General features: G+C 38.7%; 2 protein-coding genes across 2 annotated transcripts; both read right to left on the minus strand.

Annotated features, from left to right (window-relative positions):
* Positions 1-1,534: 1,534 nt before the first annotated feature.
* Positions 1,535-9,019, minus strand: cnga2b (cyclic nucleotide gated channel subunit alpha 2b). The gene is made up of 6 exons (XM_058775698.1): positions 8,228-9,019; positions 5,471-5,581; positions 5,220-5,393; positions 4,974-5,081; positions 4,571-4,677; positions 1,535-3,489 (listed from the first exon to the last, which is right to left on the minus strand). Exons 1-6 carry the CDS (start codon positions 8,326-8,328, stop codon positions 2,069-2,071), a joined length of 2,022 nt encoding a protein of 673 aa, XP_058631681.1. The 5' UTR covers positions 8,329-9,019; the 3' UTR covers positions 1,535-2,068.
* A 1,931-nt stretch (positions 9,020-10,950) lies between these two features.
* chmp1b (charged multivesicular body protein 1B) lies at positions 10,951-14,711 on the minus strand. The gene is made up of 8 exons (XM_058775697.1): positions 14,520-14,711; positions 13,862-13,959; positions 13,389-13,535; positions 13,230-13,298; positions 13,010-13,117; positions 12,887-12,930; positions 11,824-11,896; positions 10,951-11,728 (listed from the first exon to the last, which is right to left on the minus strand). The coding sequence occupies exons 1-8, from the start codon at positions 14,533-14,535 to the stop codon at positions 11,684-11,686; spliced, it is 600 nt and encodes a 199-aa protein (XP_058631680.1). The 5' UTR covers positions 14,536-14,711; the 3' UTR covers positions 10,951-11,683.
* Between the last annotated feature and the right edge of the window lie 139 nt (positions 14,712-14,850).

The raw sequence follows: 14,850 nt of genomic DNA on the forward strand, positions 1-14,850 counted from the left end.
TTTCAAATAAAACATGCATCCAATAAATATACAATTAGGGCAATTAAAATATTTGTTCAATGGGTTGTAATGTTATAAACAAATAATACAGTAAAGTTTTTCATGTAATGTTTTACAACCCGAATTCCGGAAATGTTGGGACGTTTTTTTTTTTTATTTGAATAAAATGAAAACTAAAAGACTTTCAAATCACATGAGCCAATATTTTATTCACAATAGAACATAGAGAACATAACGAAGAAATTTGACACTTTTATCCAATAAATGAGCTCATTTCAAATTTGATGCTTGCTACAGGTTTCAAAGAAGTTGGCACGGGGGCAACAAAGGGATGAAAAAGCAAGACATTTGGAAAAGATTCAGCTGGGAGAACATCTAGCAACTAATTAAGTTAATTGACATCAGGTCTGTAACATGAGTAGTAATAAAAGGGATGTCTTAGAGAGGCAGAGTCTCTCAGAAGTAAAGATGGGCAGAGGCTCTCCAGTCTGTGAAAGAGTGCTGGAATACTTTAAAAACAATGTTCCTCAACGTCAAATTGCAAAGGCTTTGCAAATCTCATCATCTACAGTGCATAACATCATCAAAAGATTCAGAGAAACTGGAGAAATCTCGGTGCATAAGGGACAAGGCCATAGACCTTTGTTGGATTCCTGTGGTCTTCGGGCCCTCAGACGACACCGCATCACTCATCGGCATGATTCTGTCATTGACATTACTAAATGGGCCCAGGAATACTTCCAGAAACCACTGTCGGTAAACAATCCGCCGTGCCATCTGCAGATGCCAACTAAAGCGCTATCGTGCAAAAAGGACGCCATATGTGAACATGGTCCAGAAGCGCCGTCGTGTCCTGTGGGCCAAGGCTCGTTTAAAATAGACTGTTTCAAAGTGAAAAAGTGTTCTATGGTCAGACGAGTCCAAATATGACATTCTTGTTGGAAATCACAGATGCCGTGTCCTCCGGGCTAAAGAGGAGGGAGATCTTTCAGCGTGTCATCAGCGTTCAGTTCAAAAGTCAGCATCTCTGATGGTTTGGGGGTGCATAAGTGCATACGGTATGGGCAGCTTGCATGTTTTGGAAGGCACTATGAATGCTGAAAGGTATATAAAGGTATAACGTAAAACATAAAGGTAAAACATATGCTCCCCTCCAGACGACATCTATTTCAGGGCCTTGTGTATTTCAGCAGGACAATGCAAAACCACATACTGCAGCTATTACAACAGCATGGCTTCGTAGTAGAAGAGTCCGGGTGAATTGGCCTGCCTGCAGTCCAGATCTTTCACCTATAGAGAACATTTGGCGCATCATTAAACGAAAAATACATCAAAGACGATCACAAACTCTTCAGCAGCTGGAAACCTATATCAGGAAAGAATGAGACCAAAACTCCAGAAACTCATAACCTCGATGCCCAGACGTCTTCAAACTGTTTTGAAAAGAAGAGGAGATGCTACACCATGGTAAACATGCCCCCGTCCCAACTATTTTGAGACCTGTTGCAGGCATCAAATTTGAAATGAGCTCATTTTGTGCATAAAATTGTAAGATTTCTCAGTTTAAACATTTGTTGTGTTATCTATGTTCTATTGTGAATAAAATATTGGCTCATGTGATTTGAAATTCTTTTAGTTTTCATTTTATTCAAATTTTAAAAACATCCCAACATTTCCGGAATTCGGGTTGTAATTTAATACAGGCCTAACAGTTTGGAGAATGGATGGGTGAATTTAGATTTTATTTCAGCATCATTTTAGTTAGAAGATCATTTTTTCATAGTTTTAGTTAACAATAACAACACTGGTGGTAGGCTATATATAAGGACTTCCCTCACAGCCTCATTTTCATTTAAGGAAAATGAAATATGGTATCTTCCTTTTAAAAAAAAAAAAAACTCATTAAAGACAATACTTGGAAAAACCAAGTCTAAAATCAGTCTAAAAGCTGGAGGCTGTTGGAACATGTTTGAAGAAGCAAATGTCCGTAAATGTGAATTTGTGTGCAGCTATAAATATAATCCTGTGACATAGATTCACACAATCTTCATGATGCGGATGTGCAGATCTATGTAGTCGAGTTGGCTCGTGGCGTGTTACCATTACTTTCAGAGTCCATCTCTTGATCTGAAACAAGCCCAAGGCCTGTGTGACACAGCTGTCTCTCAAGCCCTGTGATTCTTTGCTTCAGTCTGCTCTGAGTGGCTGTGAACTCCCCAAGCAACCGTGCAAATCGTGCTTGCAGAATATCCAGTGAGCCCTCCAGACGTTCGACCTTCTCATCAGTATCCATGACGAGCAACCCTCCCTGTGCGGTGCTTTCATCCAGAAGCCCTTGCTTCCTCAGAATCTCCCTTCCACGCTCCTCCAGAACCTTCTGTGCATCTGGGTATTCGGTTACGGCCTCCATAAGGTCGTCCTTTGAAAGGCAGAAGAGGTCAGAGTAGCCGATGCTGCGAATGTTAGCCGTCCGGCGGTTTCCCATTTTACTGCCCTGAATGTTAAGAATGCTAATCTCGCCAAAGCAACCCCCAGCCGTTAGCAATGCAAACTGTGTCACTCCGTCATCAGCAACAACTGCTAATTTTCCCTCTTTAATGATGTACATCTCTTTTCCAATGTCTCCTTTTCGGCAGATGTAGTCACCAGGACTGTATACTTGGGGGCGCAGCTTTAAAACCAGTTCTACTAGCAGCCCGGCCTCACAATCTTGAAAGATGCGCACTTTCTTTAGAGTAGATAAATGAACATTGATAGCAATTTCTGCACGTAGCTTGTCGGGAAGATTCTTTAAGACTTCCTGTTCATCCACTGCTTTCTGATTTGTCCACAGGTAGTCGAACCATTTAATGACACGTGTCTCAAGATGCCGACTGACTTTGCGGAAGTGCATGTAATGTTTAATAGCATCAATCCGTGCCTGGAACTCTGCCCGTGTGGCGTTCATATTGGAAATCATGGAACCCACGTTGCCCACAATGGTGGCAAAAATCAAGACTCCAACAAGAAAATCGAACACCACAAACACATATTCCTCGTCCCGTACGGGTGGTGGCATCTCACCGATGGTGGTGAGTGTCAGCGTGGACCAGTAGAAGCAGTATATGTAGCTCCGCCTCAGAGCTCCTTCTTCTGTGGATGAGATGTTGGGATAAACCCACTGATCTGACCCAAAACCTAGAGACTTCGAGATGGCATAGAAGATGCAGGCATTCCAGTGGATGATAACCAGTATGTAGAGAACCAAGTTCCAGATGCGGAAGATGTTTGGGTAGTTGGTTCTCGTCTCCGTCCGATTAAAGAACTCGAACATACGAGAGAAGCGCAAGAGGCGGTTGAAGCGTAGCTGTGGTGTGTTGATGCCCAAGATGATGTATGCCAGGTCTGTGGGGAGGATGGAGATAACGTCCAGTTTGAACTGAAATGTGTGAATGTAGCTGTCTCTGAGTTTTGCCAAGTCCTTCACCAGAAGTCCTTGCTCCAGGTAACCTGGGAGGGCATAAAATTCTTTATGAGAGGTAATTCCAGAATACAGAGAATATAAAAATCTGCACATTGTTCAGCTTTCAAGATGCTGAAGGACCAAATGTTGTTTGACCCTGTTGAAAAAACAGCATATGCTGGTTACTGCTAGTTTGAGCTGGTTTAAGCTGGTCCTATAGCTTGTCATGTGCTGGTCTTAAGCAACTAGCTCCTGCTCAGGACCAGCACATGACCAACTTAAACCAGCTCATGGCCAGCTAAGGACCAGCTTAAACCAGCTTAAACCATCTCAAACCAGCAGCCATGCTTCAAAATATACCTAACCAGCATATGCTGGATATTTCAACAGGGAGTCTGAGTAAAGAATTTACAATATATTCAATAAATTGTCTGTCATAATTCTTTTTATTGTACATGAACTAAAATGTCCATAGGATGAATCGTTATTTCATTCAACTTTAAATAAACATGAACTAGCCCAACAACATACAATTTTTTTCTAACTTGACTTTGCCTGAATAGGAAAATGGACAACTTCGTAAACACATAAAAAAATTAGAAGTGTGATCTCATGGAACAAACACTGAGCTAAATATTGTACTATTATTAGCCTCATTAATTGACAGGTGAACTTGTGGCAAAATACTGGTTTTGATTTGATGCGCAGCCTTTGATGGCAAAAACAAAAGATTTGGGAAGGGTTGTCTCTTAAAAGTTTTCATTTTAAACTATTCACAATTAGTTATACAACCGATAAAGTGCAACTAAAATAGTTAGCTGCATTTTATTTGTGTTCAGCACTGATTTTTCCATGCATTTCTATAGCTCATACAGTCAAGCATGGCGCTAGCAACACCAAGGTTATGGGTTCAATTCCCAATGAATGCATAAACTGATCAAATGTTTAACTGCAGTTTATTACATTTCCTTCCCAATGCAATGCAATACAAGATTTTGCAATGCTAATATGAAGCCTGATTTCCTAAATAATGTTTCTGTTATGAGTGAAGGCACTAAGCTAATCTAATTGTTGGGATCATATGTGGTATATAAATCAGGAATTTTGAGTATGTGTGCGTATATATACCCGTCCTTAGCCGCATACATGAATCCAGTATGTAGACAAAGTCACACAAATAGTCTAACACCAGCCAGACAACAGGATTCTCAGTCTGCAGCTGATCAAAACATGCTCTATACACACAGAGGAAGAAAGAGAAAGGACATGAGAACCATAACTACTGTACATAGATAACCAGCACATACACACATCTGTACAGTTAGTCAAGCAGGGGTCTCAGAGGGCTGTTCTGTTTGTGTAAGACTGACAGGCGTAACGAAAGAGCGTTGCAGCACTGTAGTAATTAGTTACGCCAGAAAACAAACACACCAACACAGGGGACTGTGCTCTCTTAATGGTTTATTAAGTGCACATTAACAAAGGGTAGTGATGAATATGTAAAGGAGAACGACTAGGTGAGAAGTCACACCTTGCCACAAGCAGTACCCAGTTATAAAGCACAGCAGCGGCGATGAAGAACAGCCAGTAGTAGTAAATATCATCAGAGGGAGAAACTATAAATGTCTCCCATTGCTTCCTGTGAAACAACACAAATTTGTAATGCAATTTATCAAATTTATTCCGACTATATGCAGATTATTTGCTTTTATTGTCCATTTGTCATTCCATTTTTTAAAAAAGACAAATAAACGAAAGTCTATCTGTGTCATATTACTTTGTGTTTCCCTTAGTGTTTCCATTTGCGTCTGGTTGGTTGTTGCTCCTTCGACTGGGTGGAGCTCGTACTTCGGGTCCCCGGAATCTCTCTAGGAAGGAATCGGGTCTCTCCTCCTCCTCTGTCAGACTCCTGTGTGCCCAGTCTCTCAGAGTCACCACCAGACTCACCAACCTGGCAACACAAGAGAGAAAGCTGTTATCCAGACACACGTGAGAATGTGTATGTGCATGTTTGTATGGATCCTGAACCTGGACAGGGCTCCTCTTCCTCTAAAGGAGTTTCTGGACGGTGCATCCTGAGGCTCAAGGGCAGCTACTCGCTGCAGCTCAGACGAGGTGTCGTCACACGCAGAGTGAGACCTGAGAGAATAACGGAAAGATGGATACAGAACATAGAAGCAAGGAATGTGTTTACAGTTGATTTGCAATATATCGAGGAATCAAATGTTAAATATGGTTATATTGACACACTGTAAAAAACAAAAAGTTGGGAAAACTTAAAAGTTTGAGGCAACCAGCTTCAGCAGATTTTTGAGTTTTCTCAACTTTTTGTTGTATAAACTGGAAACAACAAGAAAACTCAAAAATCTGCTGAAGCTGGTTGCCTTAATTTTTACAGTGCAGCATGGGTGGCTAAATTTTGAAAATATTATTCAAAGTCAGTAAAACAAAGGAAATCAGCAGTAATGTACGCTTTGGGGGCAGTAGGATTTCTAATGTTTTTTAAAAGAAGTCTCAGTTTAAAAATACAGTAAAAGCGGTAATATTGTGAAATATTATTACAAATGAAAATAACCATTTTAAGATATTTTAAAACGTAATTTCATCTAATCGTTCTAATATGCTGATTGGATGCTCAAAAAAACATTTTATTATCAATGCTGATAACAGTTGTTCTGCTTAATAGTTTTGTGGAAACTGTCTCACATTTTTTCAAGATCCTTTAATAAATAGAACATTCAAATGAAGAGCATTTATTTGAAGTAGAAATAATTTGTAATAATAAATTAAATCACTTCTATAATGCTTACTATCCATGCTGAATGAAAAAATACTTGCTTTCAGAAAAAAACATCTCTGACCCCAAAGTTAGGAGCAGTGTTTTGTTACATCGCATTAATTAGTCATGAATTAATGAGTTAAACATTTATTTTTAGTTATGTAAATATTCAATATTCAGTTATGTCACATACTTAAGTTATATCCTTATATACAAACCCGATTCCAAAAAAAGTTGGGACACTGTACAAATTGTGAATAAAAACAGAATGCAATGATGTGGAAGTTTCAAATTTAAATATTTTATTCAGAATACAACATAGATGACATATCAAATGTTTAAACTGAGAAAATGTATAATTTTAAGGGAAAAATAAGTTGATTTTAAATTTCATGGCATCAACACATCTCAAAAAAGTTGGGACAAGGCCATGTTTACCACTGTGTGGCATCCCCTCTTCTTTTTATAACAGTCTGCAAACGTCTGGGGACTGAGGAGACAAGTTGCTCAAGTAGGAATGTTGTCCCATTCTTGTCTAATACAGGCTTCTAGTTGCTCAACTGTCTTAGGTCTTCTTTGTCGCATCTTCCTCTTTATGATGCGCCAAATGTTTTCTATGGGTGAAAGATCTGGACTGCAGGCTGGCCATTTCAGTATCCGGATCCTTCTTCTACGCAGCCATGATGTTGTAATTGATGCAGTATGTGGTCTGGCATTGTCATGTTGGAAAATGCAAGGTCTTCCCTGAAAGAGACGACATCTGGATGGAAGCATATGTTGTTCTAGAACTTGGATATACCTTTCAGCATTGATGGTGCCTTTCCAGATGTGTAAGCTGCCCATGCCACACGCACTCATGCAACCCCATACCATCAGAGATGCAGGCTTCTGAACTGAGCGCTGATAACAACTTGGGTTGTCCTTGTCCTCTTTAGTCCGGATGACATGGCGTCCCAGTTTTCCAAAAAGAACTTCAAATTTTGATTCGTCTGACCACAGAACAGTTTTCCACTTTGCCACAGTCCATTTTAAATGAGCCTTGGCCCAGAGAAAACGCCTGCGCTTCTGGATCATGTTTAGATATGGCTTCTTTTTTGACCTATATAGTTTTAGCCGGCAACGCCGAATGGCATGGAATGGTGGATTGTGTTCACCGACAATATTTTCTGGAAGTATTCCTGAGCCCATGTTGTGATTTCTATTACAGTAGCATTCCTGTATGTGATGCAGTGCCGTCTAAGGGCCGGAAAATCACGGGCATCCAGTATGGTTTTCCGGCCTTGACCCTTACGCACAGAGATTGTTCCAGATTCTCTGAATCTTTGGATGATATTATGCACTGTAGATGATGATAACTTCAAACTCTTTGCAATTTTTCTCGGAGAAACTCCTTTCTGATATTGCTCCACTATTTTTCGCCGCAGCATTGGGGGAATTGGTGATCCTCTTCCCATCTTGACTTCTGAGAGACACTGCCACTCTGAGAGGCTCTTTTTATACCCAATCATGTTGCCAATTGACCTAATAAGTTGCAAAATGGTCCTCCAGCTGTTCCTTATATGTACATTTAACTTTTCCAGCCTCTTATTGCTACCTGTCCCAACTTTTTTGGAATGTGTAGCTCTCATGAAATCCAAAATTAGCCAATATTTGGCATGACATTTCAAAATGTCTCACTTTCAACATTTGATATGTTATCTATATTCTATTGTGAATAAAATATAAGTTTATGAGATTTGTAAATTATTGCATTCCTTTTTTATTCACAATTTGTACAGTGTCCCAACGTTTTTGGAATCGGGTTTGTAGATCCTTATAAAGTTAGTGGTTTAAAGTTTATGATACAAACTCAAGCTCAATTTTGAGTAGTAGAGTAAAAAAGTAGATTTTTGAAATTGCTTTGTCCCATTATGACACTTCTTTCAGGAGGACCACAAGCTAGGTCACCACAATGGTTTTATTGTCATTGCATAGATGGAAAAACAAGTCTACACACAGTCACTGACCTGCTGAGCACACTCTCTGCTCGGTCCTGCTCGTCCTCTTGAGTCTGCACAGAGAGCTGATGAGAGCAGGGAGACCCCTCATTAGCTGACTGGCCCGTCATACTGTACACACAACACACCTTTACTTACACACCATACATTACAGCTTTTATATAAAGTTAGATATATAAAACAATAATAATACAATGAACAGTTTGTTACAAACATTACAGTCTCCAAAGGGATATTTTGTTAAGAGTTAGCTAACTTTTGTGGACATCCCCAGTTGGGCCAGATTTGATCCCCAAAGGCATTAGTGCGATCTCGTCACTGCATGTGCCATTACATTCCACTGATGCTCGCTAGATTTCAGCAGAACATGGCCCTTCAGACTTCTCAGGAGCCAGTGGTGAAGTGCAGAGAGACAGCAGGTCAGGGGAGTTATCAGCAAACATTTCTCACCTGGGAACGTGGTCACTATGACGATCACCTCAGCTTACCGTAAGATATAGACAGAACAGGGAGAGAAGGACAGCGAGAGATTTAATAACTACGGACTGAGGAATGATCTCATGGTTAATGATGCAACGACTTTAGGGACTGATGGATGGATGGCTTAACGGACGGATGGATGGATGGATGGTGCCATGTCTAGGTGAATATTAACAATGTTTTTGTTAATTGTCACATCATTAAAGAAACACAGAACACAGAGTGACACACAACTCTTCCCAGAGGACAAACACACAGAGCTAATGTCTCATGAGGAATCATGGTTGCTAACACAAATTCTTAAGACACACACATACTTACTGCTAGAGTTTTAGTTTTATCTTAAGCACAGATCATTGTCCTCTTTAACTAAAACACTTTTGAAGTATTTTTGGAATATATATATATATATATATATTTTTTTTGCTTTGTTTTTATTTTACTGTGAAAGCTGTAAATATGTTGTTCTTTAAAGACTGTTCTGTAAAAACAACTTGCCATAAATATTAAGAATTTAAGAAAACAAAATATTATTTTAATATATGATATTATAATTTATTCAAATGAATGAAACCATGTTGTAACTCTTAGTCAATAAAAATCTGTTCATGATAAATTATGTGTATGTAAACTTATGTATGAGAGATGAATGTGAACTTCTAATGTGCATGTCTAAGACAAATTCCCTGACTCACCTTCAGCGGCTCCTCTTCTTTAGGATCCCCAAAAACTCGGGAATGTTGGTCCATATTACATCCTTATGCTCAACACTGATCTTCATACTAGAAATGTACCGTTCTCTATTTATGATCTCTGTGTAAACAGAATAATACTATGATTGGTCGTACATCTCACTTTCTCATCTCTTGCGTGGAAGTCACTCCAGCAAATGAGGTAGAGAGAGAGACAGCGGGTGAGATAGAAAGGCTGGGTATGCAGGGGCAGGGCAAAAGAGAATGGGAGGAGAAAAAATGAGAGATGGACACATAAATTAGTGACTTTTTCATGAGCACCGAACATTACACAGTTGCAAAATTGCATGGACAAGAGCTGTTTTCATTACTTCAAATTCCTCCATCTTTTAAAAACACTGCCAGAGTTTACCCTCGTTTCACCTTGTTGTCTGACTTTGTGTATTATGAAGTCTTTAAATTTTGCCTTGCACTTCTGTAACAGGATTTTTCCATACTGGCTTAACACTTTCTGGCTCAGCCTGTTACGACTTTGACAGACAGGTGGGACGTTCAGAATGAATGCAATGATCGGACAAACATTATATGGTCTTCCACAGAAAAGATGCAAATTTTAGATGCACCTTTGACAGATACAAAGATTAACTAAATGGATTAGATGAAGTCGATGAAATATGAATTAAATGATCTTGGAATTCCACAAATTAATACAAATATTCCATTATAGGTGACCAAGGACCACAAAACCAGTCATAAGGTTCAGTTTCTTGGTATATTTGGCCGATACACAATCTGGAATCTGAGGGTGCAAAAAATCTAAATGTTGAGAAAATCGCCTTTAAAGTTGTTCAAATGAAGCCCTTAGCAATGCATATTACTTATCAGAAATTAAGTTTTGATATATTTACAGTAGGAAATTTACAAAATATCTTAATGGAACATTATCTTTAAATCATACTCTTTTATCATTAAAAGAAAAATCCATAATTTTGACCCATACAGTGTATTTTTGGCTATTGCTACAAATATACCCGTGCTACTTATGACTGGTTTTGTGGTCCAGGGTCATAAATATATATCTGATTAAAAATGTTTTTAATCGTGTTTTTTTCATCTCTCTTATGTGTCTCTGCATGAAAACAAGGATTCTGATAGGTTATCTTCTACAATAAATGTGTGCATATTTACAGGTGCCCACACAAAATCAGGTAAGACTCCAATGGGAAATTATCTTAATATATTTGGTTTTGGTTTCTGAGCAGCTCATTTCTCCTTGGACTCCAGATCCAGTGTACCAGTAACAGCTGCTCAGCCCTGCTAACTCTGAACCCAACGGACCAATCAAAACATCAAAACCTATCACTGTTCTAACTCATGAGCTCAGTGGACCAATCAAATCGTCACAACAAAATGTTGTGACTCAAGGCCCAACAGGCCAATCACACAGTTACCAAATCTGAAAACCAGTATCATCATAATATCAGAGAATCAGCATGTCAGCTGATGCTCTGGAGAAAAAATAATTTCCCTAATAAATAGCTTACAGTCATAAACAGAAAAGAATTTGCAAAATTTTTATTTATATACACGCAAACATATGTTCTCATTTGAGCCAGCTGATCGAGCCATACATTGCCAAAAGCTTTTTTTTTTTTTTACACTTTTTGGATAAACCAAAATAAAATAAATGAACATAAAGATCAGTTCCTCTAAAGACACAAGACATAAATAATCTGATAAACTGGGGAATTTACTGCTTTGGACAAAATGATGAGACTTTATTCAAATCATCATCTTGATCACATGCATTTTAAGTTACCCAAATTCCCACAATCCATCGAAGCAGAGGCAAACCATGTGTGCAGCAGGAAGAAACAGACATCACAATTTTACTCAACATTTGTCTGATATCAACGCTGGTGTAGGTTCATAGCTACACTGGCATAAAACGTATTTGAAAGACAAGCTGGTATTAAAACATGAACACAAATAAAAAGAGCACTATTACAAAGAAATGTATAATAATCTTTAATTCAATTATTACTGAGTTCAGAGCAGGACCCCAGAACTAACCTGATGCCAGCAGCGTTACCACGTAATATTTGTAATTTTGTGTTATTGTGGATAATGAAAGCTGCACACCCATCCTCAACTGCAGACAAAGAAAACTAAACACAAATAAGCAATGAGGCCAATATTTCCAGGGGGTCAGTAAACAGGGGATATGTTTCTTACAAACTTGCATATACAGAGTCTCTCTCTTTCACACACACATACACACACCCGGTTCTCCTTAAACCTGGTCTCTGAGTTTGGCCAGTCTCTGAGAGAGCTCGTCCTATAGTGACAAAGACAAATATAAAACCATTAGAGTACATATCTGATATGAGTTTGTCCATATTTCTATATTCAAGTATGTGTGTGTTATAATACCTGTTCTGCTGATGCTACGCTGGTTCCCACTGATCCTGTCTGACCTTGAGGAAGCTCCATATTGAGGTCCAGCCTAAACACACAAATACAGATATTGGTTTTTATCCTAAATTGGGTTGAATATTGGTCAATCAATAATTGAATCATAGTCTGATATATGATTTAGTAGTAGTAATAATTAATAGCAAAGTCTCTTTAAAACAAGTCATGTCACTCGCCGGCCATCTTTGAAACGCCTCTCGGGCATCCAAGTGCAGCTCCTGTTCACTAAGCTTACAATTAAATTTCATATTTGAAATCACCAAAGAAATCTGACAACAACTGTGTCATAAATGTTGTTTCTTTTGCTCAAATAGGGTTATAAAAAGCTTATTTTTCAGGGTAAATCAGCCAGTGCGCAGTTCTAAGCGCACGTCTCAAAACGTTGACTGTTTCTATAGCAACCGGGACTTCTAATGACGCGCTGACCTTACCGATTAGTGATTGGCTCTTTCATTCAGAAGGCGGGGCTTCCTGCGATTGAGCGGCCATATTGAGCGTTGCATTTTTCCCAATTCAAAACTATACGAGTGACATGTCTTGGGTATTCTATAGTCTTTGTTAATAGTACACAACTGTTCAAAAGTTTGGAATTAACTTCTTTTTTTATTGAGCAAATGCATTGAATTGACCCAAAAAGGCATAGTAAAAACATTTCTGTTACAAATTAAAAACTTTTTTTTAATCAAAGAACTCTGAAAATAACCTCGGTTTCCACAAAAACATTAAGTAGCATATTCTTTTTTACCATTCATATAAAAAATGTTACTTGAACACCAGATCAGCATATTAGAATGATTTCTGAAGGATCATGTGACACTGAAGAGCTTTGCCATCACAGGAATAAATTACATTTTAAAATGTATAAAAATAGAAAACAATTATTCTATATTTTAATCATATTTCACAATATAACGGTTTTTACTGTATTTCCGACCCCAGACTTTTTAAATGGTAGTGTGTGCATTATAGTATCTACTTAAAAAAATAAATAAATTAATCTCAGCATTTGAAATATTCTTACCCAGCCTCATCCGCCATTTCCATCATCAGAGCATCGACTTGACCCTAAAACACAGCACAGTGTCACAAACGGAAAAACAACTATGTCAGTGTTTATCTGACCTACAGTGAGTGTATGTATCACCTGTGGTGTAGTGAGTGTTGTGGTGCTGCTCATTGTGTCCTCCATCTGAGCCGTCTGTACGTCCAGAGTTTCAAACTGACGCTCAAACTTTTCCATTAGAGCTGAAATCTGACCAATCAGAACACAGGAAATTAATATTGCCAGTCTAATCAGATTACCGCATTGTTTTTATGAGCTGCTCAATGAAAATGCTTCAAGAACAAAGTCGTCGTTCTCTCACCTTCTCAAGGTTCATGCTCTTCAGGGTTGCATCCATGCCCTTCACCACCCCAGCCATAGATTTGGTGACCTGGAGAATACAAATCAAAGGTTAACTGTTAAATCTACTGGATAATTACTTGGTTATATCTAGTTTAAAAGAAAAAAGCAGTTTGCGTACCTGGTTCATGGTGACTGCTGTCTGTACTCGCGCAGCCACCGCATCCACTCTTGCACTCATTCTGAGGAAGTTCACTGATTGGTTCTTCTGGCGAATGGCGTTTTCTGCATGTATCCGGGCAACCTCCATATTGCCCTTCTGGACCGCCTAAGTTACACAGACATAAGCAGTGGTTCATTGGGACACTGGTCAAAACTGTTTTTTTTTTAAAAACTTTCACTCAAGTATGTTTTTAGCTAGATATTTTGACTTTTAGATTAATATAATTCTTGACAATATGTTTACTTTCTCTTAAGTAAAATGTATCAATACTTTTTTACTATGCAAAACTTAATAGTCATAAAGCAGCTCCAAAATCCTCAGCATTTATGTAAATGTCTTGGGTGACAATGCTAATGATAAAGTTACTTTCTCTGAATGGACGTAGCGTCTATATGCCATTCAGTGGATATGTGTGTTTTGTTTTTGTTTACCTTCTTGACCTTGGCCTTCTCTGCTTTCTCTTCTTTGTCGCATTTCTTGGAACTCCGCTGAAGCTCTTTGGCTGCAAACTTGAGGTTAAACAAATTCTCTGAAGTCAAAAGTCAAGGAAAGATTTAAAAAAAAAAAAACACCGTAGTGTTTTTGTTATTATCCGATACCTTCAACACTGTAACAACGACACTGTAAACAAACAATGTACACCGTCTAGAAACTGAACAAACAAGTCTGACAGGCTGGGCTGAGAGTTCACCTAAATAACACAGGCGGCGACATTACGTAATTCTACGTCCCATTCGTACCTGGCGGAACTTGATGTTTTTGAAAACGCAATTACCAAAATAATCACCTTTAACTGTATAGACTGAGAAAATTAAAAACAGTAACTTACGGGGAGCTCACGCCCTTATTTAACTTTCCGATTTACATCGTTTTACTACGCTACATACCAACAGCGATTCTCTAAATCAATCTCTACCTCCACTGACGAGAAAGGAAATCCCACAAATGCGTTGTTTGATACAACGGCTATGTAAAGTGACCTATGTTGCCAACACAGAGTTAAACCCATAAATAACTCTCAGTAAAAGTGATTATGGTCCCATCTACAAAGTGAATCTCGGGCCCGACCACTCCAGTCCGCGAGGATACTTTCCATGCTGGACATTACAATCCGGTTCGGCTGCTGCTTCTTGAGGAAGTGTGACGATTAGACGCCAGTAGTTTTCAGTCCAGTCTTTGCCAAGCTCTTCGTGTGGATCACTAACTGTCCCCCGCTCCGTTTGTTGTAATTTTCCTGAATTCACTTCCGGCTTCTCCAAACAACTGGAGTGATGTCACAGTCATGCGCTCAGGTCAGCGATCGCGGTGACGTCACGGGCAAAACAGCGAAAGAGAAAGATATCGCGCTGACGGAAACTGATCCATTTTTTAAATAAATTTTTTATATATATATATATATATTTATTTCTGAATAAATAAA

The sequence above is a fragment of the Onychostoma macrolepis genome, chromosome 05 (genome assembly GCF_012432095.1).
Source record: "Onychostoma macrolepis isolate SWU-2019 chromosome 05, ASM1243209v1, whole genome shotgun sequence".
NCBI classification, from domain to species: Eukaryota; Metazoa; Chordata; class Actinopteri; order Cypriniformes; family Cyprinidae; genus Onychostoma; species Onychostoma macrolepis.